This window comes from Pseudophryne corroboree, chromosome 7, assembly GCF_028390025.1.
Source record: "Pseudophryne corroboree isolate aPseCor3 chromosome 7, aPseCor3.hap2, whole genome shotgun sequence".
Taxonomy (NCBI): Eukaryota; Metazoa; Chordata; class Amphibia; order Anura; family Myobatrachidae; genus Pseudophryne; species Pseudophryne corroboree.
In genome coordinates, this window is record NC_086450.1 from 410,694,523 (window position 1) to 410,711,966 (window position 17,444).

At 48.4% G+C, this 17,444-nt stretch overlaps 1 protein-coding gene across 3 annotated transcripts in view; it reads right to left on the reverse strand.

Annotated features, from left to right (window-relative positions):
• Positions 1-261: 261 nt before the first annotated feature.
• Positions 262-17,444, reverse strand: part of MCRIP2 (MAPK regulated corepressor interacting protein 2) — a 121,886-nt gene continuing 104,703 nt past the window's right edge. For all 3 annotated transcript variants that reach the window (XM_063934694.1, XM_063934695.1, XM_063934693.1), the window contains one exon: positions 262-980. In XM_063934694.1, coding sequence (XP_063790764.1) covers positions 916-980 — 65 coding nt within the window. In that variant the 3' untranslated portion in view covers positions 262-915. The remainder of the gene's footprint in view (positions 981-17,444) is intronic.

The window sequence follows — 17,444 nt, forward strand, 5'->3', positions numbered from 1 at the left end:
GCCTAGCAGTCATGGAATATCCAGTGGCCAACGAAGTGTGTACTTCGCCATAGGATTAATGATCCACATTACCAATAATCCTGCTGTACATATGCTGGAGAACAGCTCACATTGTGATAAGTCTGTTGTTCGGCTGAAAACTCTACAAAGATATTACCCAGCATCCTCAGACAGCTGTCAAGTTACATTTCATGTAAAAACTTTGCAGTTTCAGAGAAAATCAAAACTTCTGTTCTGTCATTTATACATCAAGGATTTACATTTCAAGGCAAAACATGACCTTTATTTAGAAAAATAGACATTTCCCCGCACTGTACAGACCCCTCCGATTTTACAAAAAAACATAAAGAACAAGACACGAGGGAGACAAGTCTTGGCCTTCACATGTGTCTGCAACACATGACAAAGACCTGACACCATACTGACGCGGACAGGAATACCACTCGGTAGAAAGGATCTGCCTACTCTAGCAGACGGTCGGCAAATGGTTGTACCACTGTGCGCAGGAGACATTTTATAGTCATATTCAGGATTAATATCACTTAAATATTTCTAGGATTCGTACCCCTTCAGTAAACTGTAGTGCACTGCTCCACCTCTGTGTAATCCCCACAAGTGGCTAATGCCATCTCCCACCCCATCTCGTACTACAACTCCTGGAGCACCTCTAGGTCAGTGTCCTGTACGTAATCATTCTGTGCTTTCTCAAGTAACCTTGAAACCTGAAATCTTTGTAAAGGATGAATCACAGCCAATGCGGAAAAGGCATATGGTCAGGAAAGTGTCTTTGTGCGTCCATTGCGTGGTTTCCTGCTGCAGGAAGAATGCTGCAGACTGAAACCCCATTCAGTTGTTCTAATACGAGAGGCAAAAATGTGCATATAAATAGGGGGTGGAGGGGTCTCCTCGCTCATCTTAGTTCTCAATATTGGCCAGGAAGCGCTCAGCCCACCACTCATCAAGGTCAAGAGGAACAAAACCTGCAGACAAGGAAGAGGGGAAGAAAAAAGGGTAATGGTCAGCCCAGAGACGTTTTGTCATTTAAATCAATACCAATCCTGATAATTCATTATGGGAAAGACGTATCAAGCCTTGGAGAGGGATAAAGTGGAGGAGTTGCTCAAAGCAACCAATTAGATCAGCCAAAGGATTCCACGTCAGAAGCCAAGCAGCAGCCTGGTTAGTCGGCAAAATTAAGATTTCCATAAAAGAGTGACGGACGTTGGAACAAGGAGGGAAACCAAATACCCTAGTACAGTGGTTCTCAAACTCGGTCCTCAGGACCCCACAGGGTTCACGTTTTCCATGTCACCCAGCAGGTGCACTGTGCATCACCAACTGTCACATTTGAAAAATCTACAGGTGACCTGCAAAACATGAACCGTGTGGGATCCTGAGGACCGAGTTTGAGAACCACTGCCCTAGTACAACAGTACATATCTCCCAACGAGATGTAGTTATGAAACCCCATGAAATATGAATAGAACCTGCAGTCGCCACTGAGCCCGCAGCGTGACGAGTGCAGTGAGTCCTGCAAGGGGTTTGTTGCACTTGCCGTTGCCCCACCTACCCCCAGCGCCGGCAATCCAATGCCGGGATCCCGGCGGAAGTATGCTGACCGGCAGTCACACATACCCGACCCCTTCCAACAATAACCTTTCCCCGGAGGAACAAAATGTTCTGCTCCTGGACTTCTCTGTTAATATGACTGCTATCACCTGCAGTGAAACACCTTACTAAAGCTGGGCATGGACTATACAATTATCTGGCCGATCATCTGCCAGATCTGGCTGGTTGGAATGAAAATCTGGTAATGGATGAGAGCAAATGACAATAGAAGCTTTGATCCCAAACACTAGAAAATGGACAAAACCTGTCCTTCATACAGATTGGTTGGATCTGTGATCTCATTCCAACCAGATAATTGTATAGTGTTTGCCCAGCTTTATGTGTTAACTAGTTTAACACAGGTGGGGGCAATCATAAATTAAGAGGGAAGTCCAGAAACAGCATTTTGTCCCTCCTGTGGAATGGGTCATGTTGGGAGGTATGGTATAGGCTGGGGCCACACATAGTGGTTTAGCAGGATACACAATGCATTTTAGCAGGATGCAGTTGAACAGGACCTGTAGTTACACCTGAGCCAAGGACTGTCTGCTTCCAATACTGCAAGCTTCTGGCAGGTGGGTTTGCGGTTTAACCGCACTGTGTACACACATACATTCAAATGTATGTGTCGTACTTGTTATCCGGCCGTGCGGTCTTCCTGCATGCTGCGGTTGCATATGGTGGGTGCGGTTCAGCAGGATATGTAAACGGCCGCATAGAATACCATGTGCAGGCTCCTTCCTGCCAAGCAGGTCCTGCTGAACGGGACCTGCTAAACCGCTATGTGTGGCCTCAGCCTTACTGTAAGCTGCAAATGGATTAAACTAATCACTGGGCACAGAGAAGTCACACGCACACATTGTATTACAGGAGAAAGGCAAACAAAAACAAAAACATTTACATTTATATATGAAATCGGTACATTTACCGATACATATCTTTGCCACTGGTTAATAATTACATTATTAGGTTTTGTTTTTTTAAACTTTATTTTATAGAATGTAATAAAGGGCAAACGAATTTGCTGCAAGTTGCAAATCAAAGCAATCATTTCCTCTGGAAAAAAACAACAATCAGGTACTGCTAACCAGCTAACAAATAAGACAAATCGCAATCTTCCGTGGTTCAGTTCATGCAGACCAAACAGGTTCTGGTGCTGTACAGGACAAGGTTAAATAGGATTTTAATTACCTACCAGTAAATACTTTTCTCATAGTCCGTAGAGGATAATGGGAATCCATTTAGTACCATGGGTATATATGGGTCCACTAGGAGCCATGGGCACTTTAAGAATTTGATAGTGTGGGCTGGCTCCTCCCTCTATGTCCCCCATACCAGACTCAGTCTAGGAAACTGTGCCCGAGGAGACGGACATACTTTGAGAGGAGGATAGATAAAGATAGTGGTGAGATTCCAAACCAGCACACACAAACAGAGGAAAGCTATGCTAACCCAACTTTAAACAGGAACAGCAACAGCTGAACCAACAATACTTAACCAAGTAACAGTGCAGGAAGAACGAAGCACCAGTCGGACGCCCAGTATCCTCTACGGACTACGAGAAAAGGATTTACCGGTAGGTAATTAAAATCCTATTTCTCTAACGTCCTAAGTGGATGCTGGGACTCCGTAAGGACCATGGGGAATAGCGGCTCCGCAGGAGACTGGGCACAAAAGTAAAAGCTTGAACTAGCTGGTGTGCACTGGCTCCTCCCCCTATGACCCTCCTCCAAGCCTCAGTTAGATTTTTGTGCCCGAATGAGAAGGGTGCAATCTAGGTGGCTCTCCTGAGCTGCTTAGAAGTAAAAGTTTAAATAGGTTTTTTATTTTCAGTGAGTCCTGCTGGCAACAGGCTCACTGCACCGAGGGACTAAGGGGAGAAGAAGCGAACTCACCTGCGTGCAGAGTGGATCGGGTTTCTTAGGCTACTGGACATTAGCTCCAGAGGGACGATCACAGGTTCAGCCTGGATGGGTCCCGGAGCCGCGCCGCCGGCCCCCTTACAGAGCCAGAAGAACGAAGAGGTCCGGTGAAATCGGCGGCAGAAGACGTTCCTGTCTTCAACTAAGGTAGCGCACAGCACTGCAGCTGTGCGCCATTGCTCTCAGCACACTTCACACTCCGGTCACTGAGGGTGCAGGGCGCTGGGGGGGAGCGCCCTGAGACGCAATAAAAACAGAAATACCTTAGGATGGCAAAAGAAATACATCACATATAGCTCCTGGGCTATATGGATGTATTTAACCCCTGCCAGTTTTCCAGAAAAAAGCGGGAGATAAGGCCGTCGTGAAGGGGCGGAGCCTTTCTCCTCAGCACACAAGCGCCATTTTCCCTCACAGTTCCGCTGGAAGGACGGCTCCCTGACTCTCCCCTGCAGTCCCTACAGAATCAGGGTAAAAACGAGAGAGGGGGGGCACTATTGGCAGCTAAATTATAAACAGCAGCTATAAAAGGGAGTAACACTTATATAAGGTTATCCCTATATATATGTAGCGCTCTGGTGTGTGCTGGCAAACTCTCCCTCTGTCTCCCCAAAGGGCTAGTGGGGTCCTGTCCTCTATCAGAGCATTCCCTGTGTGTGTGCTGGGTGTCGGTACGATTGTGTCGACATGTATGAGGAGGAAAATGAAGTGGAAGCAGAGCAATTGCCTGTGTTAGTGATGTCACCCCCTAGGGAGTCGACACCTGACTGGATGGTTGTATTTAAACTACGTGACAATGTCAGCACTTTACAAAAAACTGTTGACGACATGAGACAGCCGACAAATCAATTAGTGCCTGTCCAGGCGTCTCAGACACCGTCACGGGCGATAAAACGCCCGTTACCTCAGTGGGTCGACACAGACCCAGACACAGATACTGAGTCCAGTGTCGACGGTGAGGAGACAAACGTAATGTCCAGTAGGGCCACACGTTACATGATCACGGCAATGAAGGAGGCATTGAACATTTCTGACACTACAAGTACCACAAAGAAGGGTATTATGTGGGGAGTAAAAAAAAAAACTACCAGTAGTTTTTCCTGATGAATTAAATGAGGTGTGTGATAAAGCGTGGGTTTCCCCCGATAAAAAAGTGCTGATTTCTAATAAATTATTGGCACTATACCCTTTCCCGCCAGAGGTTAGGGCGCGCTGGGAAACACCCCCTAGAGTAGATAAAGCGCTCACACGTTTATCTAAACAAGTAGCGTTACCGTCTCCTGATACGGCTGCCCTCAAAGAACCAGCGGATAGAAGGCTGGAAAATATCCTGAAGGGTATATACACACATACTGGTGTTATACTGCGACCAGCAATCGCCTCAGCCTGGATGTGCAGTGCTGGAGTGGCGTGGTCGGATTCCCTGACTGAAAATATTGATACCCTGGATAGGGACAGTATATTACTAACTATAGAGCATTTGAAGGATGCATTACTATATATGCGTGATGCACAGAGGGATATTTGCACCCTGGCATCAAGAGTGAGTGCTATGTCCATTTCTGCCAGAAGAGCGTTATGGACGCGACAGTGGTCAGGGGATGCGGATTCCAAACGACATATGGAAGTATTGCCGTATAAAGGGGAGGAGTTATTTGGGGCCGGTCTATCGGACCTGGTGGCCACGGCAACGGCCGGAAAGTCCACCTTTTTACCCCAGGTCACCTCTCAGCAGAAAAAGACACCGTCTTTTCAAACTCAGTCCTTTCGTTCCCATAAGTACAAGCGGGCAAAAGGCCACTCATTTCTGCCCCGGGGCAGAGGAAGAGGAAAAAGACTGCACCAGGCAGCCTCTTCCCAGGAGCAGAAGCCCTCCTCTGCTTCTGCCAAGTCTTCAGCATGACGCTGGGGCTTTACAAGCGGACTCGGACACGGTGGGGGCCCGTCTCAAAAATTTCAACGCGCAGTGGGCTCACTCGCAAGTGGACCCCTGGATTCTGCAGGTAGTATCACAGGGGTACAAACTGGAATTCGAGACGTCTCCCCCTCGCCGGTTCCTGAAGTCTGCTCTACCAAAGTCTCCCTCCGACAGGGAGGCAGTTTTGGAAGCCATTCACAAGCTGTATTCCCAGCAGGTGATAATCAAGGTACCTCTCCTACAACAGGGAAAGGGGTATTATTCCACGCTGTTTGTGGTACCGAAGCCGGACGGCTCGGTGAGACCAATTTTAAATCTAAAATCCTTGAACACTTACATAAAGAGGTTCAAATTCAAGATGGAGTCACTCAGAGCAGTGATAGCAAACCTGGAAGAAGGGGACTATATGGTGTCTCTGGACATCAAAGATGCTTATCTCCACGTCCCAATCTACCCTTCTCACCAAGGGTACCTCAGGTTTGTAGTACAAAACTGTCATTATCAGTTTCAGACGCTGCCGTTTGGGTTGTCCACGGCACCTCGGGTCTTTACCAAGGTAATGGCCGAAATGATGATTCTTCTTCGAAGAAAAAGCGTTTTAATTATCCCTTACTTGGACGATCTCCTGATAAGGGCAAGGTCCAGGGAACAGTTAGAAGTCGGAGTAGCACTATCTCAGTTAGTGTTACGTCAGCACGGGTGGATTCTAAATATTCCAAAATCGCAGCTGATTCCAACAACACGTCTCCTGTTCCTAGGAATGATTCTGGACACAGTCCAGAAAAAGGTGTTTCTCCCAGAGGAGAAGGCCAGGGAGTTATCCGAGCTAGTCAGGAATCTCCTAAAACCAGGCCAGGTGTCAGTGCATCAGTGCACGAGGGTCCTGGGAAAAATGGTGGCTTCTTACGAAGCGATTCCATTCGGAAGATTCCATGCAAGAACGTTTCAGTGGGATCTTCTGGACAAATGGTCCGGATCGCATCTTCAGATGCATCAGCGGATAACCCTGTCGCCAAGGACAAGGGTGTCTCTTCTGTGGTGGCTGCAGAGTGCTCATCTACTAGAGGGCCGCAGATTCGGCATTCAGGATTGGATCCTGGTGACCACGGATGCCAGCCTGAGAGGCTGGGGAGCAGTCACACGGGGACGAAATTTCCAGGGCTTGTGGTCTAGCATGGAAACATCTCTTCATATAAACATTCTGGAACTAAGGGCCATTTACAATGCCCTAAGTCAAGCAAAACCCCTGCTTCAGGGTCAGGCGGTATTGATCCAATCGGACAACATCACGTCAGTCGCCCACGTAAACAGACAGGGCGGCACGAGAAGCAGGAGGGCGATGGCAGAAGCTGCAAAGATTCTTCGCTGGGCGGAGAATCATGTGATAGCACTGTCAGCAGTGTTCATTCCGGGAGTGGACAACTGGGAAGCGGACTTCCTCAGCAGACACGACCTTCACCCGGGGGAGTGGGGACTTCATCCAGAAGTCTTCCAAGAGATGGTAAACCGTTGGGAAAAACCAATGGTGGACATGATGGCGTCCCGTCTCAACAAAAAACTAGACAGATATTGCGCCAGGTCAAGGGACCCTCAGGCAATAGCGGTGGACGCTCTGGTAACACCATGGGTGTACCAGTCAGTGTATGTGTTCCCTCCTCTGCCTCATACCAAAAGTACTGAGAATCATAAAAAGGAGAGGAGGCAGAACTATACTCGTGGTTCCGGATTGGCCAAGAAGGACTTGGTACCCGGAACTTCAAGAGATGCTCACGGAGGAACCGTGGCCTCTACCTCTAAGAAAGGACCTGCTCCAGCAGGGGCCTTGTCTGTTCCAAGACTTACCGCGGCTGCGTTTGACGGCATGGCGGTTGAACGCCGGATCCTGAAGGAAAAAGGCATTCCAGAAGAAGTCATCCCTACCCTGATAAAGGCCAGGAAGGATGTAACCGCAAAACATTATCACCGCAATTGGCGAAAATATGTTGCGTGATGTGAGGCCAAAGAGGCCCCTACAGAGGAATTTCAACTGGGTCGCTTCCTACATTTCCTGCAAACAGGACTGTCTATGGGCCTAAAATTAGGGTCCATTAAGGTTCAAATTTCGGCCCTGTCGATTTTCTTCCAAAAAGAACTGGCTTCAGTGCCTGAAGTCCAGACGTTTGTCAAAAGGGGTACTGCATATACAGCCTCCTTTTGTGCCCCCGGTGGCACCTTGGGATCTCAATGTGGTTTTGGGGTTCCTAAAATCACATTGGTTTGAACCACTCACCACTGTGGAATTAAAATATCTCACATGGAAAGTGGTAATGCTGTTAGCCCTGGCTTCAGCCAGGCGTGTCTCAGAATTGGCGGCTTTATCTTATAAAAGTCCTTACCTGATTTTTCACACGGATAGGGCAGAATTGAGGACTCGTCCTCAATTTCTCCCAAAGGTGGTTTCAGCGTTTCACGTGAACCAGCCTATTGTGGTGCCTGCGGCTACTAGGGACTTGGAGGACTCCAAGTTACTGGACGTAGTCAGGGCCCTGAAAATATATATTTCCAGGACGGCTGGAGTCAGGAAATCTGACTCGCTGTTTATCCTGTATGCACCCAACAAGCTGGGTGCTCCTGCTTCTAAGCAGACGATTGCTCGTTGGATTTGTAGTACAATTCAGCTTGCACATTCTGTGGCAGGCCTGCCACAGCCAAAATCTGTAAAAGCCCATTCCACAAGGAAGGTGGGCTCATCTTGGGCGGCTGCCCGAGGGGTCTCGGCTTTACAACTTTGCCGAGCAGCTACTTGGTCAGGGGCAAACACGTTTGCTAAATTCTACAAATTTGATACCCTGGCTGAGGAGGACCTGGAGTTCTCTCATTCGGTGCTGCAGAGTCATCCGCACTCTCCCGCCCGTTTAGGAGCTTTGGTATAATCCCCATGGTCCTTACGGAGTCCCAGCATCCACTTAGGACGTTAGAGAAAATAAGAATTTACTTACCGATAATTCTATTTCTCATAGTCCGTAGTGGATGCTGGGCGCCCATCCCAAGTGCGGATTGTCTGCAATACTTGTATATAGTTATTGTTACAAAATTCGGGTTATTATTGTTGTGAGCCATCTTTTCAGAGGCTCCTTCGTTTATCATACTGTTAACTGGGTTCAGATCACAGGTTGTACAGTGTGATTGGTGTGGCTGGTATGAGTCTTACCCGGGATTCAAGATCCTTCCTTATTATGTACGCTCGTCCGGGCACAGTATCCTAACTGAGGCTTGGAGGAGGGTCATAGGGGGAGGAGCCAGTGCACACCAGCTAGTTCAAGCTTTTACTTTTGTGCCCAGTCTCCTGCGGAGCCACTATTCCCCATGGTCCTTACGGAGTCCCAGCATCCACTACGGACTATGAGAAATAGAATTATCGGTAAGTAAATTCTTATTTTTCTCTTACATCCTAGAGGATACTGGGGTTCCATTTAGTACCATGGGGATGTACCAAAGCTCCCAAACCGGTTGGGAGAGTGCTGAGGTTCCTGCAGAACTGATTGACCAAATTGAAGGTCCTCAGAGGCCTAAGTATCGAACTTGTAGAATTTAGCAAACGTGTTCGAACCTGACCAAGTAGCTGCTCGGCAGAGCTGTAAAGCAGAGACACCCCGGGCAGCCGCCCAGGAAGTACCCACCGACCTAGTAGAGTGGGCCTGCACAGATTTTGGAACCTACAAGCCTGCCGTGGAATAAGCATGTGCAATTGTCTGCTTTGAAGCAGGACACCCAATTTTATTGGGATCATATAGGACCAACAGCGAGTCAGATTTCCTGTGACGAGCTGTTCGCTTTACGTATACCTTCAAAGCCCTCACAACATCCAAAGACTTTGAAGTAGTGTTAGTGTCAGTGTTAACCGGAACCACAATAGGTTGGTTGATGTGAAACGCAGACACCACTTTCAGAAGAAATTGCTGACTAGTTCTAAGTTCAGCTCTGTCCTCATGGAAAATGAAATAGGGTCTCTTGTGAGACAAAGCCCCCAGCTCCGACACACATCTTAATGAAGCCAAGGCCAACAGTGTGACGGTCTTCCCCGTAAGATATTTTACGTCCACCTCCTGTAATGGTTCAAACCAGTGCGATTGGAGGAACTGCAGCACCAAATTGAGATCCCAAGGTGCCGTGGGAGGCACAAAGGGAGGTTGGATGCGCAGAACACCTTTCAAAAACATCTGGACCTCAGGGAGAGAAGCCAATTATTTTTGAAAGAAAATGGACAAGGCCAAAATCTGGACTTTTATTGAGCCCAGACATAGGCCCACATCCACACCTGCCTGCAGAAAAAGCAGGAAAAGACCCAGGTGAAAATCCACTGCAGAATAAGTTCTGCTCTCACACCAAGAGACATATTTCTTCCAAATACGGTGGTAATGTTTAGACGTTACCCCCTTCCTGGCTTGGATCATAGTCAGGATAACTTTATTAGGGATCCCTCTTCTGGCTAGAATCAGTCGTTCAACTTCCATACCGTCAAACGTAGCTGCGGTAAGTCCTGATAGACCAACGGACCCTGTTGCAGAAGATCCTCGCGAAGAGGAAGAGGCCACGGATCCTCGAGGTGCATCTCCAGAAGATCCACGTACCAGGCCTTTCTTGGCCAGTCCGGTGCAATGAGTATTTCTTGAACCTTTTCCCTTTGTATCCTTTTGAGAATTCTTGGGATCAGAGGAAGTGGAGGAAACACATACACCATCTGATAGACCCATGGAGTCGTCAGAGCGTCTACCGCTACTGCCTGTGGGTCTCTCGACCTGGAACAATACCGCTTGAACTTCTTGTTGAGACGACAGGCCATCATGTCGATTTGTGGATATCCCCACCAACGTGTCAAGCACCTGAACACTTCCGGGTGAAGGCCCCACTCACCCGGGTGCAGGTCGTATCTGCTGAGGAAGTCTCCTTCCCAGTTGTCTACTCCTGGAATGAAGACCGCTGACAACGCCACAGCGTTTTTTTCTGCCCAGAGAAGAATTCTTGACACCTCTATCACGAAGCGGTCGCTTACCGCTGTAGGTCCCTGGGTCCATTCTTTACCGGTGCGGCTGCTTGGGGTGCTGTGTGCCCGCGTGGGGACTCGGCACGATCGTTGGCGGGGATGATGCGGCTTCCGGGAGTGTGGAGACCTGGTGGCCTGCGGCGCTCCTGTTTGTCTGCGGCATGGGGGTGGCCATGTTGGAGACCAAGGGGTAAATTTACTAAGATTCGTATTTTCCCGTTTCAGGTTAAAGTTCAATCACGAATGACATCGAAAGTGTAAAACTGCAACTTTTTGAATTTGTTACGATGGATTTACTAAGCTGTCGTATTCGGGTTTTTCTTTTCTTCCGATGTCGATGTCATTCGTGTTTTTTTTGTGTTTTTTACGGCAGTGATTAGCAAAACACTGCCGACTTTTTTACAATTAATCTCGGCCGGATCTGTGTGATCCGTGCTGGGGTTCTATTTTTTTTTTTTTTTTAATTAAACACTGTAAAATTTAAAAAAAAAATTGCGTGGGGTCCCCCCTCCTAAGCATAACCAGCCTCGGGCTCTTTGAGCCGATCCTGGTTGCCGAAATATGGGAAAAAAAATGACAGGGGTTCCCCCATATTTAAGCAACCAGCATCGGGCTCTGCGCCTGGTCCTGGTCCCAAAAATACGGGGGACAAAAAGAGTAGGGGTCCCCCGTATTTTTAAAACCAGCACCGGGCTCCACTAGCTGGACAGATAATGCCACAGCCGGGGGTCACTTTTATATAGTGCCCTGCGGCCGTGGCATCAAAAATCCAACTAGTCACTCCTGGCCGGGGTACCCTGGGGGAGTGGGGACCTCTTCAATCAAGGGGTCCCCCCCCCCCAGCCACCCAAGGGCCAGGGGTGAAGCCCGAGGCTGCCCCCCCCCCCATCCAATGGGCTGCGGATGGGGAGGCTGATAGCCTTTGTTGTAAAAGAAAAGATATTGTTTTTTAGTAGCAGTACTACAAGGCCCAGCAAGCCTCCCCCGCATGCTGGTACTTGGAGAACCACAAGTACCAGCATGCGACGGAAAAACGGGCCCGCTGGTACCTGTAGTACTACTACTAAAAAAATACCCAAAAAAAGACAAGACACACACACCGTGAAAGTATAATTTTATTACATACATACACACATACATACTTACCTTAAGTTCCCACGCAGGTCGGTCCTCTTCTCCAGTAGAATCCAAGGGGTACCTGTTGAAGAAATTATACTCACGAGATCCAGGGGTCCAGGCTCCTCGGGAAATCCAGGGGTAATCCACGTACTTGAAAAAAAATAACAAAACGGTGTCCCGACCACGAACTGAAAGGGGACCCATGTTTGCACATGGGTCACCTTTCCACGAATGCCAGAAACCCACTTTGACTTCTGTCTAAGTGGGTTTCTTCAGCCAATCAGGGAGCGCCACGTTGTAGCACTCTCCTGATCAGCTGTGTGCTCCTGTCCTCACTGACAGGCAGCACACGGCAGCGTTACAATGTAGCGCCTATGCGCTACATTGTAACCAATGATGGGAACTTTCTGCCCTGCGGTTGACCTAAAGTGACGTCACCGCTGAGCAGAAAGTTCCCAGCATTGGTTACAATGTAGCGCATAGGCGCTACATTGTAACACTGCCGTGTGCTGCCTGTCAGTGAGGACAGGAGCACACAGCTGATCAGGAGAGTGCTACAACGTGGCGCTCCCTGATTGGCTGAAGAAACCCACTTAGACAGAAGTCAAAGTGGGTTTCTGGCATTCGTGGAAAGGTGACCCATGTGCAAACATGGGTCCCCTTTCAGTTCGTGGTCGGGACACCGTTTTGTTATTTTTTTCAAGTACGTGGATTACCCCTGGATTTCCCGAGGAGCCTGGACCCCTGGATCTCGTGAGTATAATTTCTTCAACAGGTACCCCTTGGATTCTACTGGAGAAGAGGACCGACCTGCGTGGGAACTTAAGGTAAGTATGTATGTATGTGTGTATGTATGTAATAAAATTATACTTTCACGGTGTGTGTGTCTTGTCTTTTTTTGGGTATTTTTTTAGTAGTAGTACTACAGGTACCAGCGGGCCCGTTTTTCCGTCGCATGCTGGTACTTGTGGTTCTCCAAGTACCAGCATGCGGGGGAGGCTTGCTGGGCCTTGTAGTACTGCTACTAAAAACAATATCTTTTCTTTTACAACAAAGGCTATCAGCCTCCCCATCCGCAGCCCATTGGATGGGGGGGGGGGGGACAGCCTCGGGCTTCACCCCTGGCCCTTGGGTGGCTGGGGGGGGGGACCCCTTGATTGAAGGGGTCCCCACTCCCCCAGGGTACCCCGGCCAGGAGTGACTAGTTGGATTTTTGATGCCACGGCCGCAGGGCACTATATAAAAGTGACCCCCGGCTGTGGCATTATCTGTCCAGCTAGTGGAGCCCGGTGCTGGTTTTAAAAATACGGGGGACCCCTACTCTTTTTGTCCCCCGTATTTTTGGGACCAGGACCAGGCGCAGAGCCCGATGCTGGTTGCTTAAATATGGGGGAACCCCTGTCATTTTTTTTCCCATATTTCGGCAACCAGGATCGGCTCAAAGAGCCCGAGGCTGGTTATGCTTAGGAGGGGGGACCCCACGCAATTTTTTTTTGAAAAAATAAGCACTTTCCCACCCCTTCCCACTGATATACATGCACGGATCTCATGGATCCGTGCATGCCTATCCAATCACGAATAAAAAAAAAAAGGTCTGGGTTTTTTTAGCACTTTTTTACGAGTTGTAATTTTTCACGGCAGTGTTTGTTTTTTTTTTGCTTTGCACTTCTTAGTAAATGACCGAGATTCATACTTAAACAGCCGCGTTTTGACCGATGGTGTATTCATTCGTAATTTTTTACTTGGACTTGCAAAAAATTACGAATGCCCTCATCTCTGCCGTGATTAGTGTTTAGTAAATTACCGAGATGACACTTTGATGAAAAAACGGCATCTCTGTCAAAATCGGGAGCTTAGTAAATTTCCCCCCAAGTGTGCACCAATGAGAGAGTCTATGGGTGAGTGTAAGCCAATCCTGTTTCCTTGTGGCCTATAAATAGGCTGGTAATTTAGCATTCTGTGCCAGTGCTTCGTTGTAGATACTCTGTACCCTAGCTCTGTGCTCCTGCAGATTATACCTGTGCATTTCCAGTTGTTTGGTCCTATCTCCGCTCTCAGTGATTGCCCGCCGTCTCCCGCTGCAAGGATCTCGCCGGTTCTCCAACGCACGGTCACGGTCAACTGCTCTTCCACCGGTGCCTTTCGGATACCGTAGGGATTCCCGCGGTGGTTCTCTCGCTTCAGCCTGTGCTCTTCATTCACGTCTTTGCATCATCCAGCAACCAGTCTTCACAAGTTCCACATCCACATCTTTATATTATTTCGGCACAGTCTTCTCAGTTCTTCAGCTTCGCCTTCGTATCACTCAACAACTCAATACCACGATTCTTCAGCCACGTCTTGTACCAACTAAGGGATATTCATCACTCTTCTTCAGTCTCGGCCTCGCATCATTCAGTGACTTCCTTTCCGGCAGTTTTCCAATCCAGAACTGATTGGACTCCGTCTTCCTACAGTCTCATTGTGATCCGTTATCTTTAATAAATATATGAGAAGGAATTATCTTCGTCCTCCTTGTTTCCAGTACTCAGGAGCATCTGCTCCTTCGGTTGGTCAAACTCCAACGGATCCATAGAAACACCCCGCTGTGACACTGACACTGCTGCTCTGCTTTTCGTTCCGCCCTGTCGGTTTATGTACGTCACTGCCGTCACATTGACCAACTGGACTAGAATGGCCCGATCCTGAAGATAAGAGGCATGCAGAAGGGCGTTGTATATGGCCCTGAGTTACAGAATGTTGATTGGAAGGATGACTTCCTGACTTGACCATCTTCCTTGAAACTGCACCACCTGGGTGACTGCTCCCCAACCTTGGAGGCTTGCGTCCGTGGTTAACAGGATCCAGTCCTGAATTCCGAACTCCGACCCTAGACTAGGTGAGAGGTCTGTAGCCACCACAGAAGGGAGATCCTGGCTTTTGGCGACAGATGAATCCTCTGGTGCATGTGAAGATGCGATCTGGACCATTTATCCAACAGATCGTGGAAAGGTCTTGCATGAAACCTTCCGTACTGAAGCGTCTCGTAAGAGGCCACCATTTTCCCCAGAAGGCGACTACATAGATGCACCAATATCCAGGTTGGCTTCAGGACATCCCGAACCATCAACTGGATTACCAATGCCTCTTCAAACTGAAGGAACACTTTCTGCGACTCCGTGTCCAGTATCATTCCCAGGAATGGGAGCCTCTGTGTTGGCTCTAGGTGAGTTTTCGGAAGGTTCAGAATCCCCCCATGATCCTGGAAAAGTTTGGTTGAGAGGCCAATGCTGTCCAGCAACCTTTCCCTGGATGGTGCCTTTATCAGAAGATTGTCCAGGTACAGAATTATGTTAACTCCCTGCTTGTGGAGTATAAACATCATCTCTGCCATCACCTTGGTGAATACCCTCGATGCCGTGGAGAGACTAAATGGCAAGGCCTGGAACTGGTAGTGACAGTCCTGCAGTGAAACCGTAGATAAGCCTGATAAGGCGGCCAGATCAGAATGTGAAGGTATGCATCCTTGATATCCAGCGACACTAGGAATTCCCCCTCCTCCAGACCTGAGATCACTACTCTCAGAGACTCCATCTTGAATTTGAACACTCTTAAGAATGGGTTAAAGAACTTGAGGTTCAGAATTGGTCGTACCGAACCGTCCGGTTTCGGTACTACAAACAAGTTGGAATAGTACCCCTTGTTGTGTAGAGGAGGTGGAACTGGAACAATGACTTGAGTCTGTACCAGTTTTTGGATGGCCTGCTGTAAAGTCATACTTGCCTCTTGTGAAGTTGGTAAGCCCGATTTGAAGAATCTGTGAGGTGGGAGCTCTTGGAACTCCAGTCTGTAGTCCTGGGAAATAAGATCTATACCCCAGGGATCCCGGCACGAACTTGACCAGATGTGACTGAGGAATTGTAGTCGGGCTCGCACCTGACAGACCTCCAGGCCTTGCGGTCCACCGTCATGCTGAAGGCTTTGAGGAAGCAGAGCCTGAGCTCTGTTCCCAAACACCTGCAGTTGCTGGTTTGTGTGGTTTACCTCTTGGGCCTCTGGAAGCCGTAGAAGCACCTCTGGATTTTCCCTTAAACTTGCCTGTCCGAAAGGACTGTAAATTTGAAGCTGAATAAGCTTTCCTGGCTGGGGGAGCTGTGGAAGGAAGATACGTAGACTTACCCGAAGTAGCTTTGGAGATCCATTTGTCTAGTTTGTCTCCAAACAAGGCCTCTCCTGTGAATGTTAGGCCTTCCATGCCTTTCCTGGAGTCCGCATCAGCAGTCAGCTGGCATAGCCACAAGCCCCTGCGTGCCGACACTGCCAAAGCGGTGGTGAATGCATTAAGGAAACCAATCTCTTTTATGGCTTCCACCATAAAGTTCGCAGAGTCCTGTATATGCTGCAGGAGTAAAACAACATCCCCCCTAGACAAGGAATCTAACCCCTCAATTAGGTTGCCTGACCATTTAGCAATGGCTTTTGTGATCCACGCACATGCAATAGTGGGTCTCTGGGCCACCACAGCAGCTGTGTACAATGATTTGAGTGTAGTCTCAATTTTACGATCAGCCGTATCTTTTATGGAGGCTGCACCAGGACAGCCAATACAATTTTTCTTGACAGCCTAGAGACTGATGCGTCCGCTATCGGTGGCTTTTCACATTTTTTCTTATCCTCCAGAGGAAAAGGAAAAGATGAGAGCAACCTTTTAGGGATTTGAAATTTCTTATCAGGATTAAACCTACGGTTCTTCAAACAGGGTATTCAATTCCTTTGACAAAGGAAAAGTGACTGAGGACTTCTTTTTTACATTAAAATAAGATTCCTCACACTCCTCTGACACTTTATCAGGAATTTGCAGAACATCTCTGATAGCCTCTATAAGAACCTCTATTCCCTGTGACAGAGTAGCATCCCCCCCCCTCCAAGTCCACCATACCCTCCTCCATGTCTGACCCATCACAGTCAGACTGCAGGATATGGACCAGAGATCGTTTTTGCGGACAAATGAGAGGGGATTGAGACGCTGGTTTGTGGACAGAGTCTCTATTCATAAACTCACCCACAGTCTGTCTTAAGTATTGCGTCTCTTTCTCATTGCGGAATAGTTTTGTAGAGATATTTGAGTTCATTCCCTTAATGGAATTAACCCATTCTGGTTCAGCCCCGCTATTCTGGGAAGGTGCACTGCCCCAAGTAACCACTAGTGAGCCCCCCTGGTGAAGAGGAACACTCCGCTGTACAAGAAACACACTCTTTGCCTGACATAATGTAAATGTGACAGCACACACACACATAGGAAAAGGTTAAGCACAATTAACCCACAAAGAGCCCTTCAGGGAGACACAGAGTTAATTGGAGCCAGCCCCCACCGTGCCCTATCGCTAATGCCAAGCTTAGCCGGGTCACAGACTAAGTACCCTGATAGGGGACTTAGGGGTATATGTACTAAGCAGTGATAAAAGTGGAGAAGGGAGCCAGTGGAGAAGCTGCCCATGGCAACCAATCAGCACTGACGTAACATTTATCATTTGCATACTATAAAACATATACAGAGCAGCTGATTGGTTGACATGGGCAGCTTCTCCACTGGCTCACTTCTCCACTCTTATCACTGCTTAGTACATGTCCCCGAGTACACTAATAATCGCTCCGCCCCCTTCTATGACCCCCTGGTACCGCTGAGGTAATCTGGAGTCACACTGGAGGAGCTGGCGTCCCTGTCAGTCAGCATCTGTGCCCACTGCAGAGGGAAAATGGCACTGGTGAGCTGCTGGATCCTCTCATAGTGAAGCCCCGCCACTTCAATGGCACGCGGTCTTCCCGCTTGTTTTATACTGGCTGAGGTAATCTGTTGCTTAAAATGGAGAGAAAC